Source organism: Narcine bancroftii, chromosome 2 (assembly GCF_036971445.1).
Source record: "Narcine bancroftii isolate sNarBan1 chromosome 2, sNarBan1.hap1, whole genome shotgun sequence".
Taxonomy (NCBI): domain Eukaryota; kingdom Metazoa; phylum Chordata; class Chondrichthyes; order Torpediniformes; family Narcinidae; genus Narcine; species Narcine bancroftii.
Genome location: NC_091470.1, coordinates 141,523,090 through 141,543,182, shown reverse-complemented (window position 1 = coordinate 141,543,182; position 20,093 = coordinate 141,523,090). Strand labels below are relative to the sequence as shown.

Sequence of the window (20,093 nt, the reverse complement as noted above, 5' to 3'; positions counted from 1 at the left end):
CCCATTAACCCCCACCTTGATTGGAGAATTGTTCAGTTGGCATGTATCTCCTGGTCCAACACCATCGCTGCCAGGACTCCAGAGATGTAGTCATTCCCCTTGCTGGGGCCGCTCCCCCCTGCAGATTGTCGGGCAGGCAAGATTGCGGGGGCCATAAGGAGCAGAAAGATGGCCACCCTCCCTCTTCCGTTGGCACCAATTTTGAAAACCAACAAGATGGCGAGACCATGTGGTGCAACAATATGGCTGCTCCCCCTCCTCATCGGATGAGGATGGTGCCAGTTTTGAAATGCGGCAAGATGGCTGTTGGGGTTTCCCGCGTTGTTGCCTTCACCACGCAGCCCCAGAGAGAGGCATGGCACACAACACTGGCATTGAGAGGTCATGGGATTGGGCTTTGGACTTGTCTCAGTCAGCCCAGCAGGGGTCGCCCACGCGTTGGACCTCTCAGTGCTCCCCCTCACCCTGCAGACCTTCACCCAGTGCCCTTTCTTACCACAACCAGAGCAGATGGAGTCTTTAGTAGGACATAGAGTTCTTGGTGATGACCACAGAAGAAGCATCCCTTGGTGCCAGAGGCCGCCGCTGCTCCAGGGACTATCGTAGAGTCATACAGTGTGGAAACAGATCCTTCAGTCCAATCTGCCCATAATAACCCAAAAACTCTCACCCAAACTAATCTGATTTGCTTGTGTAGGGATCCTGTACCACCTCTAGCAGCTTGTTCCATACACTCACCACCCTCCATGTAAAAAATAATTACACAACTTTTACCCACACATAAGTTATGAATTGAAAGGCTGGGGAGAAGAGAATAGCTCCTCGGCATCGGAGGGACTGGAGACTAGGAGATCGCTTCATTGAGCACCTCGTTTGTCTGCTGTAGTGGCGCTGATCTCGCAGTGGCCACCCATTTCAACTCCCTGCACTATTCCCTTGCTAATTTCTTACCTTCTCCCTCACCTTTTAATTCAGACACTTCCTTGCTTTTTACTCATACCTTGAAGGAGGACTCAGGCTAAAATACCAGTTATCTATCTTTACCTCCTTCAGATGCTGCAAGACTGACTGAGTTCCTCCTGCAATTCTTTGTCTGTTCAAGATCCCATCATCTCCAGCTTTTGTAAACTTTTTAATTAAAGTTATCATTTTAAAATGAAAAAGTCCAACAATTTCTATAAATTAAAACTTGGTATAGCAATATGTTGTCAATTAAACTGAGCTTGAAATTCTCAAATCAATTTTGCAGTTAACAAAATTATTATTGCTGCTGTGCAAATTTTCCCCACACCTCTCAATTAGCCCTAGTTTGAACATATGTTCTGCAATATGTTTTATTTCACAAACTATATAAAAATGAAACTATAGTATAGATTGAAACGTTAAAATGGATGTGTCAAATTTGCATTTCTCACACAGGTTGCAAATTCATTACAGCTACCCTGCTTTATTCCATTGCAATATTGTCAAACACAAAAAAATTACTTGTTACTCAAAACTATTAAGTGAGTATTTATCAGCAAGGCAATTATTGATTTAATGTGAATTGACTGTTGCGCCCTATCGTGACAGGAATGCCTGAAAATATTGGCATTGTCAGTATGTTGTAACTCGGGTACTATAGCTGCCTGCAGGGACACTTATTGGATCATCCAAAAACCTCACATTGATATTCCCTGGAAGTGGTGCCTGGTCAACTTGCATTTTATAATTCACCTAATTGCTTTAATAAATTGTTTTGACAGTTACAAAATGCCACAAGGCTTCATGTCATGTTTGATGTGAAGCTGAAAAGTCTGTCTTACTCAAAATACAAAGACCAGCAAGTGTTACCACTATTCTTAACATCAAATGAAATCCCAGATCATTTAGTGGGTGAGTACTTTATAATTACCTTAATTGTACAAAGCCACTTTAATCCAAAAATGTTAAAATCAGGCATTTTGTTCAATTTCAGTTCATTCCCATGTATGGTATATTGTTTTTATAACTGTTATCTCCTGAAGTCAGAAGCAATTGTTTCAACTACCCCCTCATAGGTGATGACATTCCCTAGTTCAGATTGACCCGCATTATCTACATTTTATTCAGCTAATGGCACCATCACCGCTGAGCTAGTCCTGTACTCATCCAGGGTCAAGGTACACGTATTCCTAAAGCAACATCCTTTTCAACAATCAACTCTGATCAACTACTCCAGCACCCATAGAATTCCAGGCCTGTCACTTGATAGGGCTGTATGGTTCAGCACTTTCCTGAGTTACACTTCAGATTAACTCCTCAGATCCTCTCTGCTGAGAACTTCATTCACCCTGACTTCTACCAATGATATCCATTCATTCTCCAGTTTGAATGGTTTTCAAAGCACTGATCATTGCATTCAGAGTTTCTGTCATTATATCTCTGCTTCAAAAAGCTGCTCTTACACCCACTACACAAACTTTCATCATTAGGAAAAAAAGAATGGCTGACATTTTGGATTGGAACCCCTTTATCAAGGGTCTTGGAGATACTGCTCAACCCTGAGTTCCTCAGCAGGTTGTGTTTTGCTCTAGATTCCAGCATCTGCAATCTCTCCTGTGTCTCCGTGCATTATTCCTTCCACCACTGGCACACTACTGCTTGACTGAGGTCAGTCGGTTAGAATAGGAACATTTGAAGACATTATTCATTTCAGCACAAACTCTGCAGCAGGAGTGTGAACATTTTGTAATTTTGCAAGCTAATCTAGGAGGTTGTATCATGCCCTGAGCATGGAGTAGATGGAGAGGAAGTGCATCAACAAAGCGATATAAATTGAAGTAAATGCCAGAGGTGTATTCTCCCAATTTGTATATTCTGCCAGGTACTCAGAACTATGGTGGCCAGAGTGTCTTCAGTGTTTCTCCTATTAAAGGCTGTATAGAAGCAATGCAGACTCAAGAATTTGAAGTGACTTTCAGCCCAGACCATGAAAATCAATATTACTCAGATGTCATTCATGTGGAACTGTTTGACAAGGTAAAACTGGAAGCTTCTTATCCCGGGTCCTGCTGAAAGGGAAAATTGTAATTATCTTTGTAATAGAACCATAGTCCAAAGAAAAGACCTCCATTCATACTGTTTGTAAGCATGTAATAGTCGATACTGTGGAAAATTCAACTCCCTAAAAATCTGGTATTTTCCATATATCACCTGTAAAAGTCACCCCCCCCCCCCCCCCACCTATTTTTGGCCTCAGTTGCCTGTCCATTCCAAGCTCCCAACGCCATGGCCGCCCACCCATCCGAGCTCCTGGTGCCCTGAATGGACAGACTCTTACTGAGGTTAAAAGTACATGTGTAATAGGCGACCCCTTAGATTTTACCCTAAAAATTGATCCAAAAATTCAACTACTCCTCATGTATATATGGTAGATTATCCCTCTGTTCCCTGAGGGGACCTATTCCTGAGCCTTACTTTTGCTTCTAATGTGCTTATTATTATTCTCCTTGATCCTAATTGCCAAGGCCATTTCATGCCCCCTTTTTCCCTCCTAATTTCTTTCTTTTTCTCTTCTATATCCCTTATAAACCTCAAGTAACAAATTTAGTTCCAGCTTCCTGTACCAGGCATGTCTATAGTTAAGTCTTCACATTGGATTACAAAGTTCTCAGGAGAAGAATTGTCCTGTGTTCCTTCTGAGGTGGGGGGGTTGTTGGTTGATGATAACTGACTAGTGGAGGAAAATGGAATAGATCACACTTACTTTTCTTTGCCTGTGTATTGATATTGAGTAGAGGGTCCGATCTTGTATTCCTGGGCAAGACAAAATTTAACAATCAAAACGAAAGTGGAGATACAGCATTTCTAAAATTAAAAATAAACTGTGGATCCCATATTAGCCTCATCAGTCAGCTCATATTTTGCAGAACTGCAGAGGAAAGAGGTTCTCCTCGATCCTGATGAATAAACTCAGAGAAGAGTTTGGCATCAACCTGTTCAGCTAATCCCAAAATAGTAGCCGCACATTTCCTGGATCAAGAAGTTTTTAAATGATTGGGGATTAACCAACATCCATTTCCCTTATAGGTCAGTCACTCAATCCAGCTGAAGGGGGCTGCAAGAGAACATCTGATGTTTGTTGAAGGTGGAGACCCAATAGATGTTCCAATGAAATCTTTAAGCATCTTGCCAAGCTATGAGACAATGGATGTAACAGGTATGAGGTATATCATGTCACACATAGAGGGAGTACTCTCAGTTGTTTTACTCCAAACACAAACTTTAACCTGATCATCTATTTCCCACAAGAATCAGTTATTAATTTTAAATGTACACATTCTCTCCAAACCAGCTTCAATGTTCAGTTATGATGAAATTGGACCATGGATTACTGGAATGTCACCTCTTGAGCTAGTTCCACCTTCAATGAGATCATATCCCATCTTTGACCTTTTACCTTGCCTTTTACACATTTTTTAAGATTAGCAATTAATTCAACATCAACTGTGAATTCCAAGGTTTTTCCCAGTCTCTGAACTTGGCCAAGTTTCTTAGGTCTTTCCCATGTGTGGAGCTTTCACCCAAGACCTCTCACAATTGTTGTCCACAGATGTTTCTCAGCCGTTGAAATCAATTCTGCTTTCTCTGAAAAGTGTCAAATCTGACAACAAGTACACAACAGCTTCGAGAGAGTTCCAAGTTGGATGCATCCAATCAACTCATGCCGCTGGAAAAAAGGTCACTGATTCACATTCATTTTAATTTGTAACAAATGGCATTTTAAAAGTTATTTAAATTTTTTTTTTAAAAAGCTACATTAGACCAGACTGGGGAATAAGATGGTGATTTGAATGCACATGTGGTTATTAGTATGTAAATAACCTGAGAGGATGTGGTGAGAAAGAGGTCTCTCAGTTGTGAATCATGTTTGAATGATCAAGAATCTGGAGCATAATTCATTTCCAAGCTGAAAGGAAATGTGGAGTTTTGTGGGTGTGTTTTCCCTGACACACACAGGTTCCCTGATTATGATTTTCTTTCTGGATTCCGGATCTTTGTGTTTGTCAGCGGTGGTGGTTTAGGACTGCACTCAACAACATCTAGTGTTCCTGCCCATGTATTCAGATCGCTGAGTCTGGATCATCCTGATGAGAACACTCGCACTTGCAAAACCAGATCACCCCTATTTGATTTTAAAAATGTTGGCTCTCCCGGACCGGCTGTAATGGCAGCACTACCGCTGGTGCAGACCCAAGGAGAGCAGGGTCCGAAACACAGCACTGTGCTGCAGGGTCCAACCACCCAGGCCTAATATTGACAGGTCTGTGCAAGCTTTAAATGGTCTATTAAAGGAGCTGGTGGTGTTTTTAATTAAAATCCTGCAACTGCAGGGTCTGTGCTCAAGATGATGGCACCTGTATTAGGCCATGAAGGGTTGCAGACTCCAGGGAGGGGGGGTGAGGGGCAATGGACTATCACAGGGCACCATAAATGGGAAGAACACCCCATGTTGAGAAGAAGAAGCAGAGGAGATGACCCTATAGGACGATAACCATGGCAAGAGGACCAGTGAGCGTCCCAGCAGCTGAAAGACCCTCACAGGCTACTGGAGACTGACTCATGGGAACCAGGTGTAGGAACCAGGATTTGAGAGGGCACTGATGGCAAGAGGGTTCTTGAAGGGCCTCGGGTGCTGAAGGCTTCCTGATCATGTTGGATCTCTGGTTGAACAGGAGTCTGTGTGACTACAGGTGCAGTGGAGGTGAATCCATGGAAAGAGACTCTCTTTCTCTAACTGTAAGGGCACTAGGCAATGCTAATGGCAATTCTCTGTCTGCCTTACGAAAGGCAAAGGAAAATCTTCATGTATTAATACATTTTTCTGGACTATTACATGAAAATAAAGGAATCTTGAGTTTACCAGATGTTGCAGCAACTAATGAGTCTCTTGCCAGCATCAAGACTGAATGGTTTCACTGAATACCTGCTGAGTGACTTCAGGTATTGGCCCCCCCCCCCCCCCCCCCCTATTGGAGGACAGTGGAGAGGAATCCCACGTTCATTTTAAAAGTAAAAATAATTCTGCTAATAAGCCTGAAATGAACATGAGGCTTAACAAACGAGGCTTTGTGGAATTAATTAAGGAGAGTGGACTCAGACCAACTGCGAGTTTATCAAGTAAATCCAACGGATCAGGTGTTCTTAGAAAATGTTATTTGAAGAGATGCAAAGTGGCATTTGATGGAGTCTCTAAAGAAAAAAAATTGAATTCTTTCTTCTACATCATTCCACTATTTCCATAACAATTTCTAAAATGTATGGTTTTCAAATTACAAGATTATATTGAAAAATGATCAGATTCAAAGGTTACATTGAAATGAAATGGGCTCTCTCTAGTATTGTGGCTCATATGAATATTTTGTCTTGAATAATATCAGAGCTTTCCATGGGGATATTGGCTGTAAGGTACATTGGGATTTTCTATATTTGTGAAGGGTGCTTTAGAAATGTTGACTTAATGATGTAAAATTAGTGTTAAGCAATAATTCACATCTCAGCTGGAAAATAGGGTTCTGTAATTTTAAATGATTTGCAACAGATCAGCGTCACTGTCTTTGCAGAGTGTGGAGTTCATCATTGACAATCCGCAGGCAGTTCATGTCCAGGGATTCGCCATTGATCCACTCAGAGCTGTGGTAGAAGCAGGTACTACCAGGACTGTTACTGTTAGCTGGACTCCCCACAGTGAGCATGATGTAAGTCATCTAATGTAACTGGTCCAGATCTTCTATAAACTTTATCGTTCAGAAAGCAGTCCAATACTTCAACAACATCACTGAGTGTTTTTCTTATACTTTAAAAACGAATTCTAAAATGAAAGCAACGCGCAAATTGCTGAACGAACTCAGCATTCACGGAAGGTGATAGATAGTTAACATTTCAAAACGTGTTCTCTTTTGCCGTCCACGGATGCTACCTGACTGATTGAGTTCCTCCAGCAATTTGTGTGTTGATAGTGTTTTACAACATCTGCAGTCTCTCTTGTTTATCTTTATAAAATTAAGGGATGTGATTCAGTGAGTGAATTAAAGCTCCAGTCTGAAGCTTGATATTTAATTAAATCTGTCAACGATAACTTGAATAGATGAGATAACAACTGATAGAAATTATGTACCTGGGCTTTTTCCAAAGAATATGGTCTTCATTTACAATAGCCCTGGAAAATATTTGGTGAATTTGCAATCACTAAAAGGCTGCAAAGGTGTTCATGACAGATGTAAATCATTCATGAAAGCTATTGAAAAGGCTGTAAAATCACAGACTGCAATGTTTTGAAATAATTTTATAACATCTTTAAAACACAAAAGAAAATAAAAGAGAAACAAGGAGCTGGGTCATCATGGGCATTTAAGGAACTGCAAATCTTAGTCATGGATTCTCGAGCACAGAAACAGGCCCTTCAGCCCAACTTGTCCATGCCAACCAAGATAGTCTCATTTGCTTGCATTTGACCCAGTGGACCCAGTACTGATTTGTGTGGCACCTCACTGGTCACAGTCCTCCAATTTGCGTAACAACCCTCCACCGCCAACCCTCTATCTCCTACCATCAAGTCAATTCTGAACCCAAATAGCCAACTCATCCTGGATCCCAAATGATCTGACCTACCAGATCTGCCTCCAAGTCTATTTATTGGCATCAAGCTGAGGTGTCAGCACATTTCATTCCTTGGTTATTTTCTATTCCTTCAGTTGTTCAAACATAAAATACCAAAGAAGTGTCAGTATTAAGTTTAATTTATCATTTGCTTGCCTTTTAAATTATTATATGTTCTAAATTATTTTTCAGCCCTTTAATTACATTTCTAAGCTTGATTTCAACACCTTCAGCTTCATGAAATCCAAATCTTGGGCATGGGCAGTGATTTAACCCCTGCATTCTTGCTGCCAAGATGCCCACTGCTAAAAGTGAACTTGTTTTCTGCAGGACCTTAATAAGATTAACCAGAAATAACTATTTGCTTACCTTAGTATCTGTAAATGGTTTTGTCACCGAGTTATTTTATGAATTTTGGGATAACAGATTTCATAATTTGCTATTAATATTACACCTCTTTTGAGAAAGCAGAAGGGTGGCCTATGGAGTTTAATTCTGATAAATACAAAGTGCTTCATTTTGGGAAGAATAATCAAAACAGGACACATGCAGTGAAGGGAGGGTTTTGAGGAATGCAGAGGAACAGTGTTCTTGGAATAACGGTTCATCGTTCTTTAAAAGTGGAATCTCATGTGGATAGAGTGGTAAAGAAGGTTTTTGCTATGCTGGCCTTTATAAATCAAAGCATAGAATATAGGAGTTGGGAAGTGATGTTGAGACTATTCAAGGCATTGGTGAGGCCAAATTTGGAATACTGTGTGCAGTTCTGGTCTCCAAATTCTAGGAAGGATATCAATAAGGTAGGGTTAGTGTTAGGGTGCAGAGAAGATTTACTAAAATGTTGCCTGGATTGCAGTATCTAGAATACAGAGAAAGATTGAGTAGACTGGATCTTTATTCATTGGAGCGTAAAAGATTGAGGGTGGATTTCATAGAGGTATTTAAAATTATGAGGGGGATTGATAGAGTCGATATGAATAGGCTCTTCCCCATGAAGGTAGGTGAGATTGGAATGAGGGGTCACGAGTCAAGGCTTAGGGGCCAAAAGTTTAGAAGTAACATGAGAGGTAGCTTCTTCACTCAGAGAGTGGTGGCTGAGTGGAATGACCTGGAAGAGGTGGTTGCAGCAAGATCAATTTTGTCATTTAAGAAAAAGTTGGATTGGTGCATGGATGTGAGGGGATTGGAGAGTTATGGGCATGGTGCAGGTAAGTGGGACTAGAAGAGACCACTTAAATCAGTACAGACTACTTGGGGCTGAGATGGCCTGTTTCTGTACTGTAATTGTTTTTTGGTTATAAATAAATAACCATAGAACACTACAGCACAGAAACAGGACCTGCTAACTAGTCTGTGCCAAACTATTATTCTGCCTAGTCCCAATGACCTGATCCTATATCCCTCATATCTTTGTATCTATACAAATATAGGTAATCCATGATCCTATACAAATTTTTCTTAAATGCCAAAATTGTGCCTGCATTCACCACTTCAGCTGGCAGCTCTGGTGTGTGAACTTAACTGTCAAAAATCTTTTTGACAGTCCAGAATTATTGCCGGAGAAGAAACTCCATTCTAACATGGCTTCTTGAACTTAATTCACATTACCATTTCTAAATTGTATATACTTTTTTAAATAAGTTGTAATATTTTGTAATTTTAAATGCAGATCAATAACATTATCCAACTATGCAGAGTTTGAAGTAAGACCTTTTAAAAATTCACTTTCTAGGCACTTCAGATCATCTCAGCCACTGTTAAAATGTCCGTCAAAGGAGACATCACAGAAAACTATCAAATCATTTTAATGCCAGTGGTTGTCGTAACTTAAGGAGAAGAAATGGCGGGAATTACTGATATCCCTTTCTGTTTATAAGAGGTTTGTATATTTCAGAAAGGACTAACCATTTTAAAATCAGATGTTCAAGTTAGAATCAGACTGGAACTGAAGTTTGTTGATGGATCAATTCCTTCAACTGATTCCGGTCAGCATCTGTACTGAAGCTCTGTAAGTAAAGGTTTTTGAAATCAAAATATGATCTGAAATATGTATTCACATTGAATTATTTGTCTGGTTTCCCAAATCACTAACCCATTTTTACTGCTGATGAAGGAAGCTTTTACAGTTGCTCTCCAATATGTTTGCTGTTGTCCTTCCTTTGACTGGCATTGTACTAACCACATATATTAAACCACATGTTCCAGTCACTATCTTATGCATTAATGGTAAAATGATGTGTAAATGTGTTGTCAAAGGTTTAAAGGTTTCTTTTATTGTGATGTTGTAGTGAGGCACTACTGCAAAGCGAGAGAAGAACAACACACATGGGTGTAAGTGAAGTCAAAACTAATTTATTGATCTCCCCAGCCCTGCTTTTATAGACCTAGCTTCCCACCACTGGGCCCAATATTCTCACCACTGTGGGTGGATGTGAGCTGTCCTTTGATTGGCCATGGTTCCTGCTGTGAAGGCTCTTGGCCAGTGAAGCCCGTTAGTGTGCGCAGGCTTTCTGCACTCACCACGTTAATCTTGCCAGGTAGCAGGCCACTATACGAACATCTCCTCCCCCCCCCCCCCCCCAAACCAGTGATATGGATTATTGATAACAAGATCCTGGACACCTGGTGCCAAAGGAGGATCAGGTGTATTGAGCACTGTTGTGAGTGGGGGCAGCTCATGTCATTTGAGCAGTTAATGAAATAGACACTCTTTCTACTTTCAGTTAAGATCTTTCTTGAGGGACAAATTGGGTCCAACCAATACCCTACTGAAGTGCAGTGACATGGAGACTCTGATTCGAAGAGGGAACACAAAAAAGTTTATTTTGACAATGTATTCCCTGTTCCAGGTGGATGGCTTCATAGGTCAAGGCAGAGATGGGAGTCAGACCTAGGTGTTACGATAAATGAACAGTGCTGGTCAGATCTATGTCATGATAGCTCTTTGGCTTGGCTTCGCGGACGAATATTTATGGAGGGGGTAAATGTCCACGTCAGCTGCAGGCTCGTTTGTGGCTGACAAGTCCGATGCGGGACAGGCAGACACGGTTGCAGCAGTTGCAGGGGAAAATTGGTTGGTTGGGGTTGGGTGTTGGGCAATACTTAACTCACAATGTAGACTGGTGCAGTATAACTTTCTTCACCACAGAAATTGAATAAAAGTAAATCAGAAATTTCAGACCATGTTTCAGGTGCGGCATAGGAACAGGAACTTCTGTGCACTCAGTCTGGTCATGCACCAGGGTGAGGCCCTTTTGGGTAGAGAAAAAAGCCTGAGAAAAAACCATAGGTAAAGAGTTTCCATAGGACACAGAGCTATTTCTGTTGGCAAATATCATGGACATGAAACTTAAAATTAAGTTGTCCAAATTTCAAATCCAATTTGTATTGATTGTTCAGGCAGTGGCCAGGATGTACATAGCGGTTACCTGGAAGTCAGACTCTCATCTGGACATTGGGAGTTGGAATGTGGAAATGCAGAGCTGTGTTCCCTTGGAGAAAGTTACTTATAACCTAAGGAAAAAATCTGGCAACCCTACCTGCAATACTTAGGCACAAGGATAAATGCAGTCCCCTGTGCTTTGCTGCCTGCCCCCCCCCCCTTTTGTTCTTCCTCCTTTTGGGAGAGGATGGGAGAGTCCATTCCAACCAGGTCAATTCGAGATGAATATAAGAGACCTGAAAGATGGGCATTGAGGTCCAGCAGACCCTGTGGTTAATGTGTTTTTTGTTTTCTTTTATCTTTTAATCTATTACTTGTCCTCAATCACTAATGTCTTGTTTCTTATACTAAGTAAGCATTTTTTGTCTTTTCATGTAAGTTAAGTTTCTTTATGGTTGATCTGTTTTTAATTTTTTTCTTGTAGTTATTTTGTGTTGTGGGGGGGGGGAGGGGTTTTAAAACCAGACTCAATGGAAATATATTTGATCAATATAATTGTACTGTAAATTAATGGAACTGTGTGAGTTGGAAACATTATAAATATTCAAAAAAAATTAAGATATTATTTCTTGGAGAGTGAAAGAATGAGGGGGGAATAGACAGAGTAAATGTAGCTCGGCTTTTTCCACTGAGGGTAGATGAAATACGAACTCGAGGTCATGAGTTAAGGATGAAAGGGAAAAATTTAGGGGGAACTTCTACACACAGAGAGTGGTTGGAGTATGGAACAAGCTGCCCATGTCTTCAACTGATCTACATTCTGCTGAATCCTTTCATAATCTTCTTCACTAACATTAACTCTGCCAATTTCCATGTCTTCTGAAAACACGTTCATCAACCCACCTATATTTTGTCCCAAATCAGAACACCACTGGATATAAACCTTCACTGAGAATGATGCCCCTCCACCACTGCTCTCTGTTTTCTAAGGCCAAACCAATTTTGAATTCAAGCTAATTGGATACTGTGTCATACTCTTCAGAATCAGCCTGTTATGAGACCTCATCAAATGCTTTACTCCAGTCTATGTAAATAACATCCACTGCCCTACCCTCATCGATCATCAATTATTCCTAGTTATTTTTGGTTAATGGCCCCTCAGAGTGGAAGAGGAGCATTCAGGTATTGAGAACTTTGAGTCCATGCATCTGATTCATACAGAAACCTTGCATGCGTAGCAGATAGCGTGCACTGCATTACAAACTAGCCAGCTGCCATCCAGCCCCATACAAACCGGGCACGTGTAGCCCCATACACACTGGGCACCTCCAGCCCCATCCATGGAACAGGCCATGGTTCCCACATGTCCTCCTCAGCTACATCAGAACCCATAGAGCAGGAGTAGAAACAGATCCCCTTGACCCTGGGGTATTGCTTAAGATTAAAGTAAATGTAAAAAAAATTATAGTTACCCACCTTTGCTGCCTATAATTAAAGTGTTGCAGAATGATTTTATTGTAAAGCATTCAATATAATTAGGTTTGGAGGTTGGTTTGTTCTGGTCGCAAATCATGTGGTGGATGATTTAAAGAGTACTCTGTCCTCTGTTAGAATTTGTTGCAAAAGCTTCATCGAGATGGTGAAAATTTTTCCACTGGCTGAAGTTTTGTGTTCCCTTACCATTCTATTGATCACTCTTTTAACATATGTTTCCTCAGGGAAGAATGCCCCTGCACAATTCAAATTGAAAGCTCAGGTACGGAAGTCTTTCCAGGTGACTCATTATGGAATTTCACAGTTCTACAATATGACCTTAGCTGTTTTTTTTAAACTGAGCAGTTGGTAAACCATTGTAGGCTATGCAATATTCATAAATTCAAGGTTTACCATAAACTCATTAATTCAAGCATAATATTACTCCTTTAAAACCTTCCATCTATCCTTGCGGTTTCACATTCTTATCTTCAAAAGAGTGAGGGGGGATTATAAGTAAAGACAAACTCATCCTATTGATGGAAGGGTTGCGAACCAGGTATAAAATTATTGGCAACACAACCGTGGATGATGCGTGGACACACCTGGCCATTCAGTGATCTGAACACACTGCCCAACAGGGTGATGGAAACAGGTAATTGTGGCTTTTAGTAACAAAATGGAAAAAGAGTTCCTTGAGATAAAAGATTTGCAAGACTGTTGGGAATGAGCCAGAAATAAGACAAAAGGCAGAATGGTCTCTCAGTGGGTGTAATGGTCTCTTCTTGCGATGATTTTAGGATTGTATAATTCTAAATTATATATGGAGTCTAAACCTTGTGATAACTCAATATGGAACTAATTAGAGATTGCTGTATCCTTTCTTGATGTAATAGAATGTAGATGCACATTTTAACTGACTTCTGATTTTGATTAAGCATCACAATTTAGAAATTGATTTTGAAGATTGCATTTAATTTATGAGTTTTATTCCAATAAAACATGCCAGTTTGTGCAATACAGTAGCTCTAAATAGAACCGACTGAGGTGAGAGACTGCATTTGATCCAAGAAAATTGTCATGAAGGAATAAAAAGAATTGGTGATGTTGCTGAGGTTTGAAATGATTTAGTGTGATTGACTTTTTTCTCTAGAAGGTGACAGGTTATATAGTATATCCATTAAAGATTTGCTTGTAATTAAAAAGAGTTTAATTTAACCAACATCATTATGGTAAAAACCAGATAAAACACTGAACTTAAGCAACACTTTGATGCAAGTTATTACAACCAGTATACTATGTAAGTCATTTTTGTTCTTAACAACGGGTCAATGTGATTCAAGATCAGCATTATTGATAGAGCAGACATTTTATAGGCTGTGATTTTAAGATCAGTTTTACAGTCCGGACACATGGACTGGACTAGAACCTCTGTACAAAATTGTCAAGGATCATGAGGTATACTGAGTCTCCAGCTGCCAATCTCAGAGCCTGGAGGATGTTTTTAGCACTTTTCACAGACATGTTGAAGTCACTCATTCCACATTCCACAGAGCTAGCAAAGAGAAGTGGAAGGGACTGAGAGGCAATCAGACAGCCTCCATGGAGAGGAGACATGGCAAGCATAAAAAGGAGGGGAGAACCAGAACTGCACACGGTACTCCAAGTGTGGTCTCAACAACATCTGGTTCCACAGTGTCATGATGTCCCTGCTCCTGTACTCAGTCCCGAATAATGAAACAAACATGCCAAATTCCTTCTTCACTATCCTGTCTACTTGTGTCACCACCTTCAGGGAACTATGTGCTTCTTCTCCAGGTACAAAAACAAGAGTGCAATCACTAGAAATGTGAAATAAAATCAGGTCAGACAGCAGCTGTGGAGAGAGAAGCAGAATTAACAGGCTGATTGTACCTTGCAGTGGCATCAGGCTCACAGGGAGCCAGTGTGCTTCTGTATCACTGATGGTCCTCAGTTTCCATGCACATGGTCATCAACCGGGCTGGGAAAGATAACAATAAGAACTTTTCTCTTTTTATTGTTTGGAACATAGAAAATTACAGCACACAATACAGGCCCTTCGGCCCACAATATTGTGCTGACCGATATAAACCTTCTCAACAAACTAACCCTTCCCTACTTCGCACTCAGAACCCTCTAATTTATTTTGTATCCATGTGACTTAGTCTTTCAAATATCCCTGTTATACCACTCTCCACCACCACCCCTGGCAATGCATTCCAGACATCCGTTACTCTCTGTGTAAAGAAAAATTTACCCTTGATGACTCCCCTAATCTTCCCCTCACCTTGTACAGATGTCCTCTGGTATTTTCTACTTCAGCCCTGGCTCTCTACCTTATCTATGCTTCTCTTAATCTTGTAGACCTCTGTCAAGTCACCTCTCATCCCTCGCTCCAAAGAGAAAAGCCTTAGCTCTGCTAACCTTGCCTCATAAGAAATGTTCTCCAATCCAGACAACATCCTGGTAAATCTCTGCTTCACCCTCTCCAAAGGTTTCTCATCCTTCCTGAAGCGACCAGAACTGAACACAATATTCCAAGTAAAAACAGAAAGCTGGAGAAACTCAGCAGGTCAAGCAGTGTCCTTTATATAGCAAAGTTAAAAATACAGAACTGACATTTCGGGCTAGAGCCTTTTATCAAGGTATGGAAATATGTCAGGAAGCATCTGAAAAAAAAAATTAGGTGGGGATGGAGGTGTGGTCACAAAGGTGATAGGTGGAGAAGGGAGGGGGGAACAGCAGTGATCAAGGGGAGGAGGGATGACTGGGGAAAGGGAGGGAGGAGAACTAGAAAGGGGAAGAGGAGAGGAGGCTAGCAGAAACTGGAAAGGTCAATATTAATGTTCCAAGTGTGGTCTCACCAGAGTTTTATAGAGCTGTCACATTACCTCACGACTCTTGAACTCAATCCCCGACTCATAAAGGTTATTAACTACCCTATTAACCTGCGCAACAACCTTGAGAGATCCATGGATTTGGAATAAATGGTTTTACTTAATTTATGTTAGTTAAATTTCTACATTTTTTTAATATATTGCTGATATAGTGGATAGTAACAAAGTTGTCTGAGGTTATGACAGGATCCAGGTCAACTGGAAAAGTGGATAAAGGAGTAGCAGATTGAATTTAACTCAGACAAGTGCAAAGTCATATATTTAGGAAAGTTCACCAGGACATTGGCAGGGACCTGGAGAGTGTTGTTGACCAGAGACACTCTGGGTATATGTGACGGCCTGGGGATTTTACTAGGTCCAGGAGGATCAGCTGCAATATGTGGATCATGCTACATGAAATAACAAGGTGAATGAGGGTTGACAAATCAAGTTCAATGTAGGAACGTGAGGTCATGCACTGGAGTGAGAGGAATCACTGGGCAGAATATTATAGAAATGGAAAGCACTGCATGTGAATGAGTACAAAGGGAGCTAGGTTAAGGCCTGGGACAGGTATGAGGGGCCAGATACCATCTCTTGCTCCCATGTACTGATTGTTCTTGTGCTATGTTTGGATTGTGCATCATTGTTGGGACAGCATTCCTGGCATCCCGTCATCAACCCATCTTGAGCTTCCTAGCTCCATTGGAAAGACTGGCATTCTCTGTCAGTTCAAGGCCTGAAATCCATTGGATTGCCAATAACTGTAGCAAACATGGAATTAAACTCCAGCCCCTTGATACAAGGTCACCAAAGCAACTCAGCACTGAATGGCTGCAGAATGAATATTACACCGCTTGCCTTTGACATTCTGCCCTAAGAGCAATGTTTTGCTGGGTGTGATGGAAGATTTAAACTGTTTCTTACTTTTGCAGCCTTTGCTTCTGCAAGGCTAAGAACCTGCTTGTTTTTTAGAATCAGCAGACATAAGCTAAATTCCACCCAGGGGCCCGAGATGCAGTTATCTGATGAAAGGACATCTGTGTACCAAGAACATTTAATCTTCCTGCTTGTTTTGGTCACAGACTGCCAGAGGCCTAGCCTTGATGCAAAATAAACCATTGTATTCAAAGTGATAAGCTGAAAATTATGTTATTCGATTGAAGCCTAGCATGCTAGCTTGCTCGCTTATCTTTCTTGTTGTGCTGGGAATAGGTGCTTGGGTAAGCAATTTTTTGGTAATATAAGCCTTGGTTCCGCTGCTGAAGTTTAAGACTCTCCGAGAGGTGGCAACATCTCTCAGCAAGAAGAAGAACTTCTAGAGTCCAGCCAACGTCCCAGTCGGGGGAGGTAGAGAAGCTGCTACCGGCGCCCTGACAACCTACTATAAGTGTGCAGTCGTTGCCTCGCTTCAGCAGTTGGGACCAGTCCAAGCATTGATAAGTATAGTTGGGAAGAGCTTGCATATTGTAGTTTGAAATCAGCTTTTGAATTTGTAATAAACATTTGTATAAACTGAACTGCTCTTGGTGTGTGTATCTATTTTCTTTCGGTAGCTCAAACACTGTGACCAATCTAAAACGAACAAAATGAGAGGTATAAGTTTACCCAAGACGCTGGGCAGTCTTGCTTCAGGAGTCACACTGTGAATTCACCTTGCCGTGCCAGATTGTAATTTTCCATTGTTGCCTTCCACCATGTGATACATTGAAGCTTCCTGAAACAAATGTTATTCACATAGTAAAATTATAGTTGATAAAAACTGCTGTTAATGATTTTTTTATAAATAGTCAGAAGTTCAAAGGGGCCTGCAAAATGCTTCTCCCAGTGAAGGAAAAGTACAAGAAAAGTAACTGGGCTCCAAGTAACCTCACTACAACAGGTGTATTTCAAACAACTATGAATTTAAAGCAGGGCTGCTCAGTGTATTTTAACCTGGTCTGACCTCATAAAGAATGAATTTTGCTCAACAGATCCACTAATTCGAAAGTTATTTTAATCTTAGTCCCAAATAATTTTACACCAGCTCCTCAGAGATAATGAACATTGTTTATTAACATTTTTTAAATGTAACATCCTGTTATATACTGTAGTTAGCTTACGTGACGGGGGAACCAAAGTCATGTTGCAGGTGTACAGAGCATTGGTTGGGTAGTATTTGGAGTATTATGTGCAGTTGTGGTCACCACATAATGGGACAAATGTGGTAGCAATAGAGAGGCTGAAGAAGAGATTCACCAGGATATTATTTGGAATGGAGGGCTGATGTTATAAGCAGAGGTTTAATAGACTGGGTTTATTCTTACTAGAATGTAGGAGACTGAGGAGGTACCTAATAGAAGTTTATAAAATTATGAGGGGCACAGGTTAGTCAGAATTTTAACTGTGTTTTGTTAGTCAGGAAGTCAAGGTTCCAATTGCAGAAGGAGGTGCTGAGACCAAAATCTTGAAGTTGTACAATGAGTTTACTGGGACTGTGGCATTGAAGGCAGACCTGTAATTGATAAACAGTAGTTTGACATAGATGTCCTTAGTGTCATGTATTTCAGGGTCATGCAGGGAGCATGGCAGATAACGTTTGGCCAGTGGGCTATAGTTGATGTGAGGAATGACCAGCCTTCCATGATGGTAGATGTCAGAGCTACAGGTCAGTTGTCCTTTTGGCCCATTATTGTGCTTTTCTTTGGTACTGGTATGATGGTGATCTTCTTGAAAAAGATGGAAACTATAACCAAACACAATCTTGGGGCTTGCTTTCAGATAGCAGCATTTGGAGTCTCCAGGTGGGAACTATGGGTTGGTGCAGGGAGGACTGAAGATATATGTGAGGAAAAATTTAGCAGTGACCTAGGGAGTACATTTTCCCCACAGAAGATGGTGTTTGTCTGAAATGAGCTGTCAGGAAATACTGGAGGCATTTAAGAGGTGTTTGCATAATATAGGTAATGCAGGTAATTGGGATTAGTCCAGATCCGTGGTTTTCAAATTGACCCCCTAAACTCACATCCCACCTTAAGCAATCCCTTACTAATCATCGAGCATTTATGGCACAGGGATTGCTTATGGTGCAATGTGGTACCTGGCCAATGTGCCATGCCCATTCACTCCAGCAAGCACAATGCCCATGAGGACAGATTCTGTAAGAATTAATGATTCCTTTATTGTCATATAACAGTACAGAAAATGTAATGTAGTAAGTCCCCAGGTTTAGAACACCCAACTTACAGATGACTTTTGCTTACGAACGGACTGCATGCGGCTTCAGCAGTTCGTCAGCTCGAGGAAGGATCAAGTTGGGTGTATAACTTTGTATTTGGCTTTAAATTTTCTCTCCCCTTGTAACCATGCCTCCAACGCATAAATCCCATGCAAGTGCTGGTGATGCATCAAAGAAAAGGAAAATGATAAGGATTAAAGATAAAGTGGAAATAATAAAGTGGTTGGAAAGAGGTGAAATGCCATCGGTCATTGGAAAAGCATTAGGCTACAGACAGTCAATGATCGGAACAAGTTTAAAGAATAAAGTGAGAATAATGGAGCATGTGAAAGGCCCTTCGCTGATGAAAGCTACAATTATCACTAGGCAACACAGTAGTTTATTGAAATGGAAAGGCTATTGATAATTTAGTTAGACTATCAAGCGTTATATGCCTCTTAACCTTACTTCAGTGCACCAAGTCCTCCAGGACTGCGTGCTTAGTCCACAGCTGTTCACTCTGCTGACTCATGACTGTGCAGCAAAACACAGCTCGAACCACATCATCACATTCACTGTGGTGGGCCTGATTAGTAAGAATGATGAGTCAGTGTTCAGAGATGAGGGGCAGTCACTAATGGACTGGTGCAGAGTCAACAACCTGTATCTGAACATCAATAAAATATAAGAGATGGTCGTCAACTTCAGGAGGTCCTGGGAACCACTTTCCACTGACCATTGATGGCTCCACCATTGAGGTCGTCAAGAATATCAATTAATTCCCTTGCTGTGCACTTGGCAGAGAATCTCACCTGGTCCCTTAACACCAGCTCCATTGCCAAGAAAGCCCAGCAGTGCCTGTGAAGGCTGGGGAAAGTTCATCTCCCACCCTCCATCCTCACTACATTCTACAGAGGATGTATTGAGACCATTCTGTGTAACTGCATCACCACCTGATTTGAAAGCTTTACCTCCTCTGACCGCAAGATCCTGCAGAGGATAGTGAAGTCAGCGGAAAAGATCATTGGGGGGTCTCTTCCTACCGTGGACATCTACAACACTCGATGCAGGTGAACGGCAATAAACATTGCGAAGGACTCCACACACTCCTCACGTAAACTGTTCTCCCTTCTGCCATCTGGTAGGAGGTACCGTAGATCTCGAGCCCTTGCATCCAGATTGGTCAACAGTTTATTCCCCGCAAGCCATCAGACTCCTGAATTCCCAGAATATATGTGGATAGAGGATTTTTACTGTATACGTCTTAATATTTTAACTTGCATTGATGTAAATCTGCTCTGTGGTCCTGTAGAAACGCTATCTCGTCTTTCCCATGAAATGCTTGGTATGAACAAATAAAGGTGACAACTTGAAAAGGCTTCAAGCCTTAATACTCTTAAAGCCTTTTGAATGATTTAAAAGATACATGTGCAGCAAGTGAAGGTGATTATGATGAAGAATTTGTTGCGAGTGGAGGTTGGTTCAATCGTTTCAATAGTTAAGTGCAAGGTGAAGCAACGAGTGC

The 20,093-nt window shown here is 41.1% G+C and overlaps 1 protein-coding gene and 1 long non-coding RNA gene across 10 annotated transcripts in view; one reads left to right on the top strand and one right to left on the bottom strand.

The window, feature by feature from the left end:
• cfap74 (cilia and flagella associated protein 74) overlaps positions 1 to 14,032 on the top strand; it is a 157,829-nt gene extending 143,797 nt beyond the window's left edge. For 6 of the 8 annotated variants that reach the window (XM_069918259.1, XM_069918263.1, XM_069918262.1 and 3 more), the window contains 6 exons: positions 1,746 to 1,875; positions 2,846 to 3,000; positions 4,051 to 4,180; positions 4,574 to 4,701; positions 6,585 to 6,719; positions 9,353 to 9,666. In XM_069918259.1, coding sequence (XP_069774360.1) covers positions 1,746 to 1,875; positions 2,846 to 3,000; positions 4,051 to 4,180; positions 4,574 to 4,701; positions 6,585 to 6,719; positions 9,353 to 9,451 — 777 coding nt within the window. In that variant the 3' untranslated portion in view covers positions 9,452 to 9,666. Of the gene's footprint in view, positions 1 to 1,745; positions 1,876 to 2,845; positions 3,001 to 4,050; positions 4,181 to 4,573; positions 4,702 to 6,562; positions 6,720 to 9,352; positions 9,667 to 12,720 lie in introns of those variants that run through there. The other 2 variants (XM_069918261.1, XM_069918265.1) reach the window with 2 other exon arrangements.
• Positions 1,864 to 17,084, bottom strand: LOC138754274 (uncharacterized). 2 transcript variants are annotated; one of them, XR_011351624.1, is made up of 6 exons: positions 16,981 to 17,084; positions 14,390 to 14,477; positions 9,526 to 9,626; positions 7,139 to 7,180; positions 3,728 to 3,777; positions 1,864 to 3,032 (listed from the first exon to the last, which is right to left on the bottom strand). It is a non-coding gene; the product is annotated as an uncharacterized lncRNA (long non-coding RNA). The 2 variants fall into 2 exon arrangements; XR_011351623.1 differs by having other exon boundaries at positions 1,864 to 3,029.
• Between the last annotated feature and the right edge of the window lie 3,009 nt (positions 17,085 to 20,093).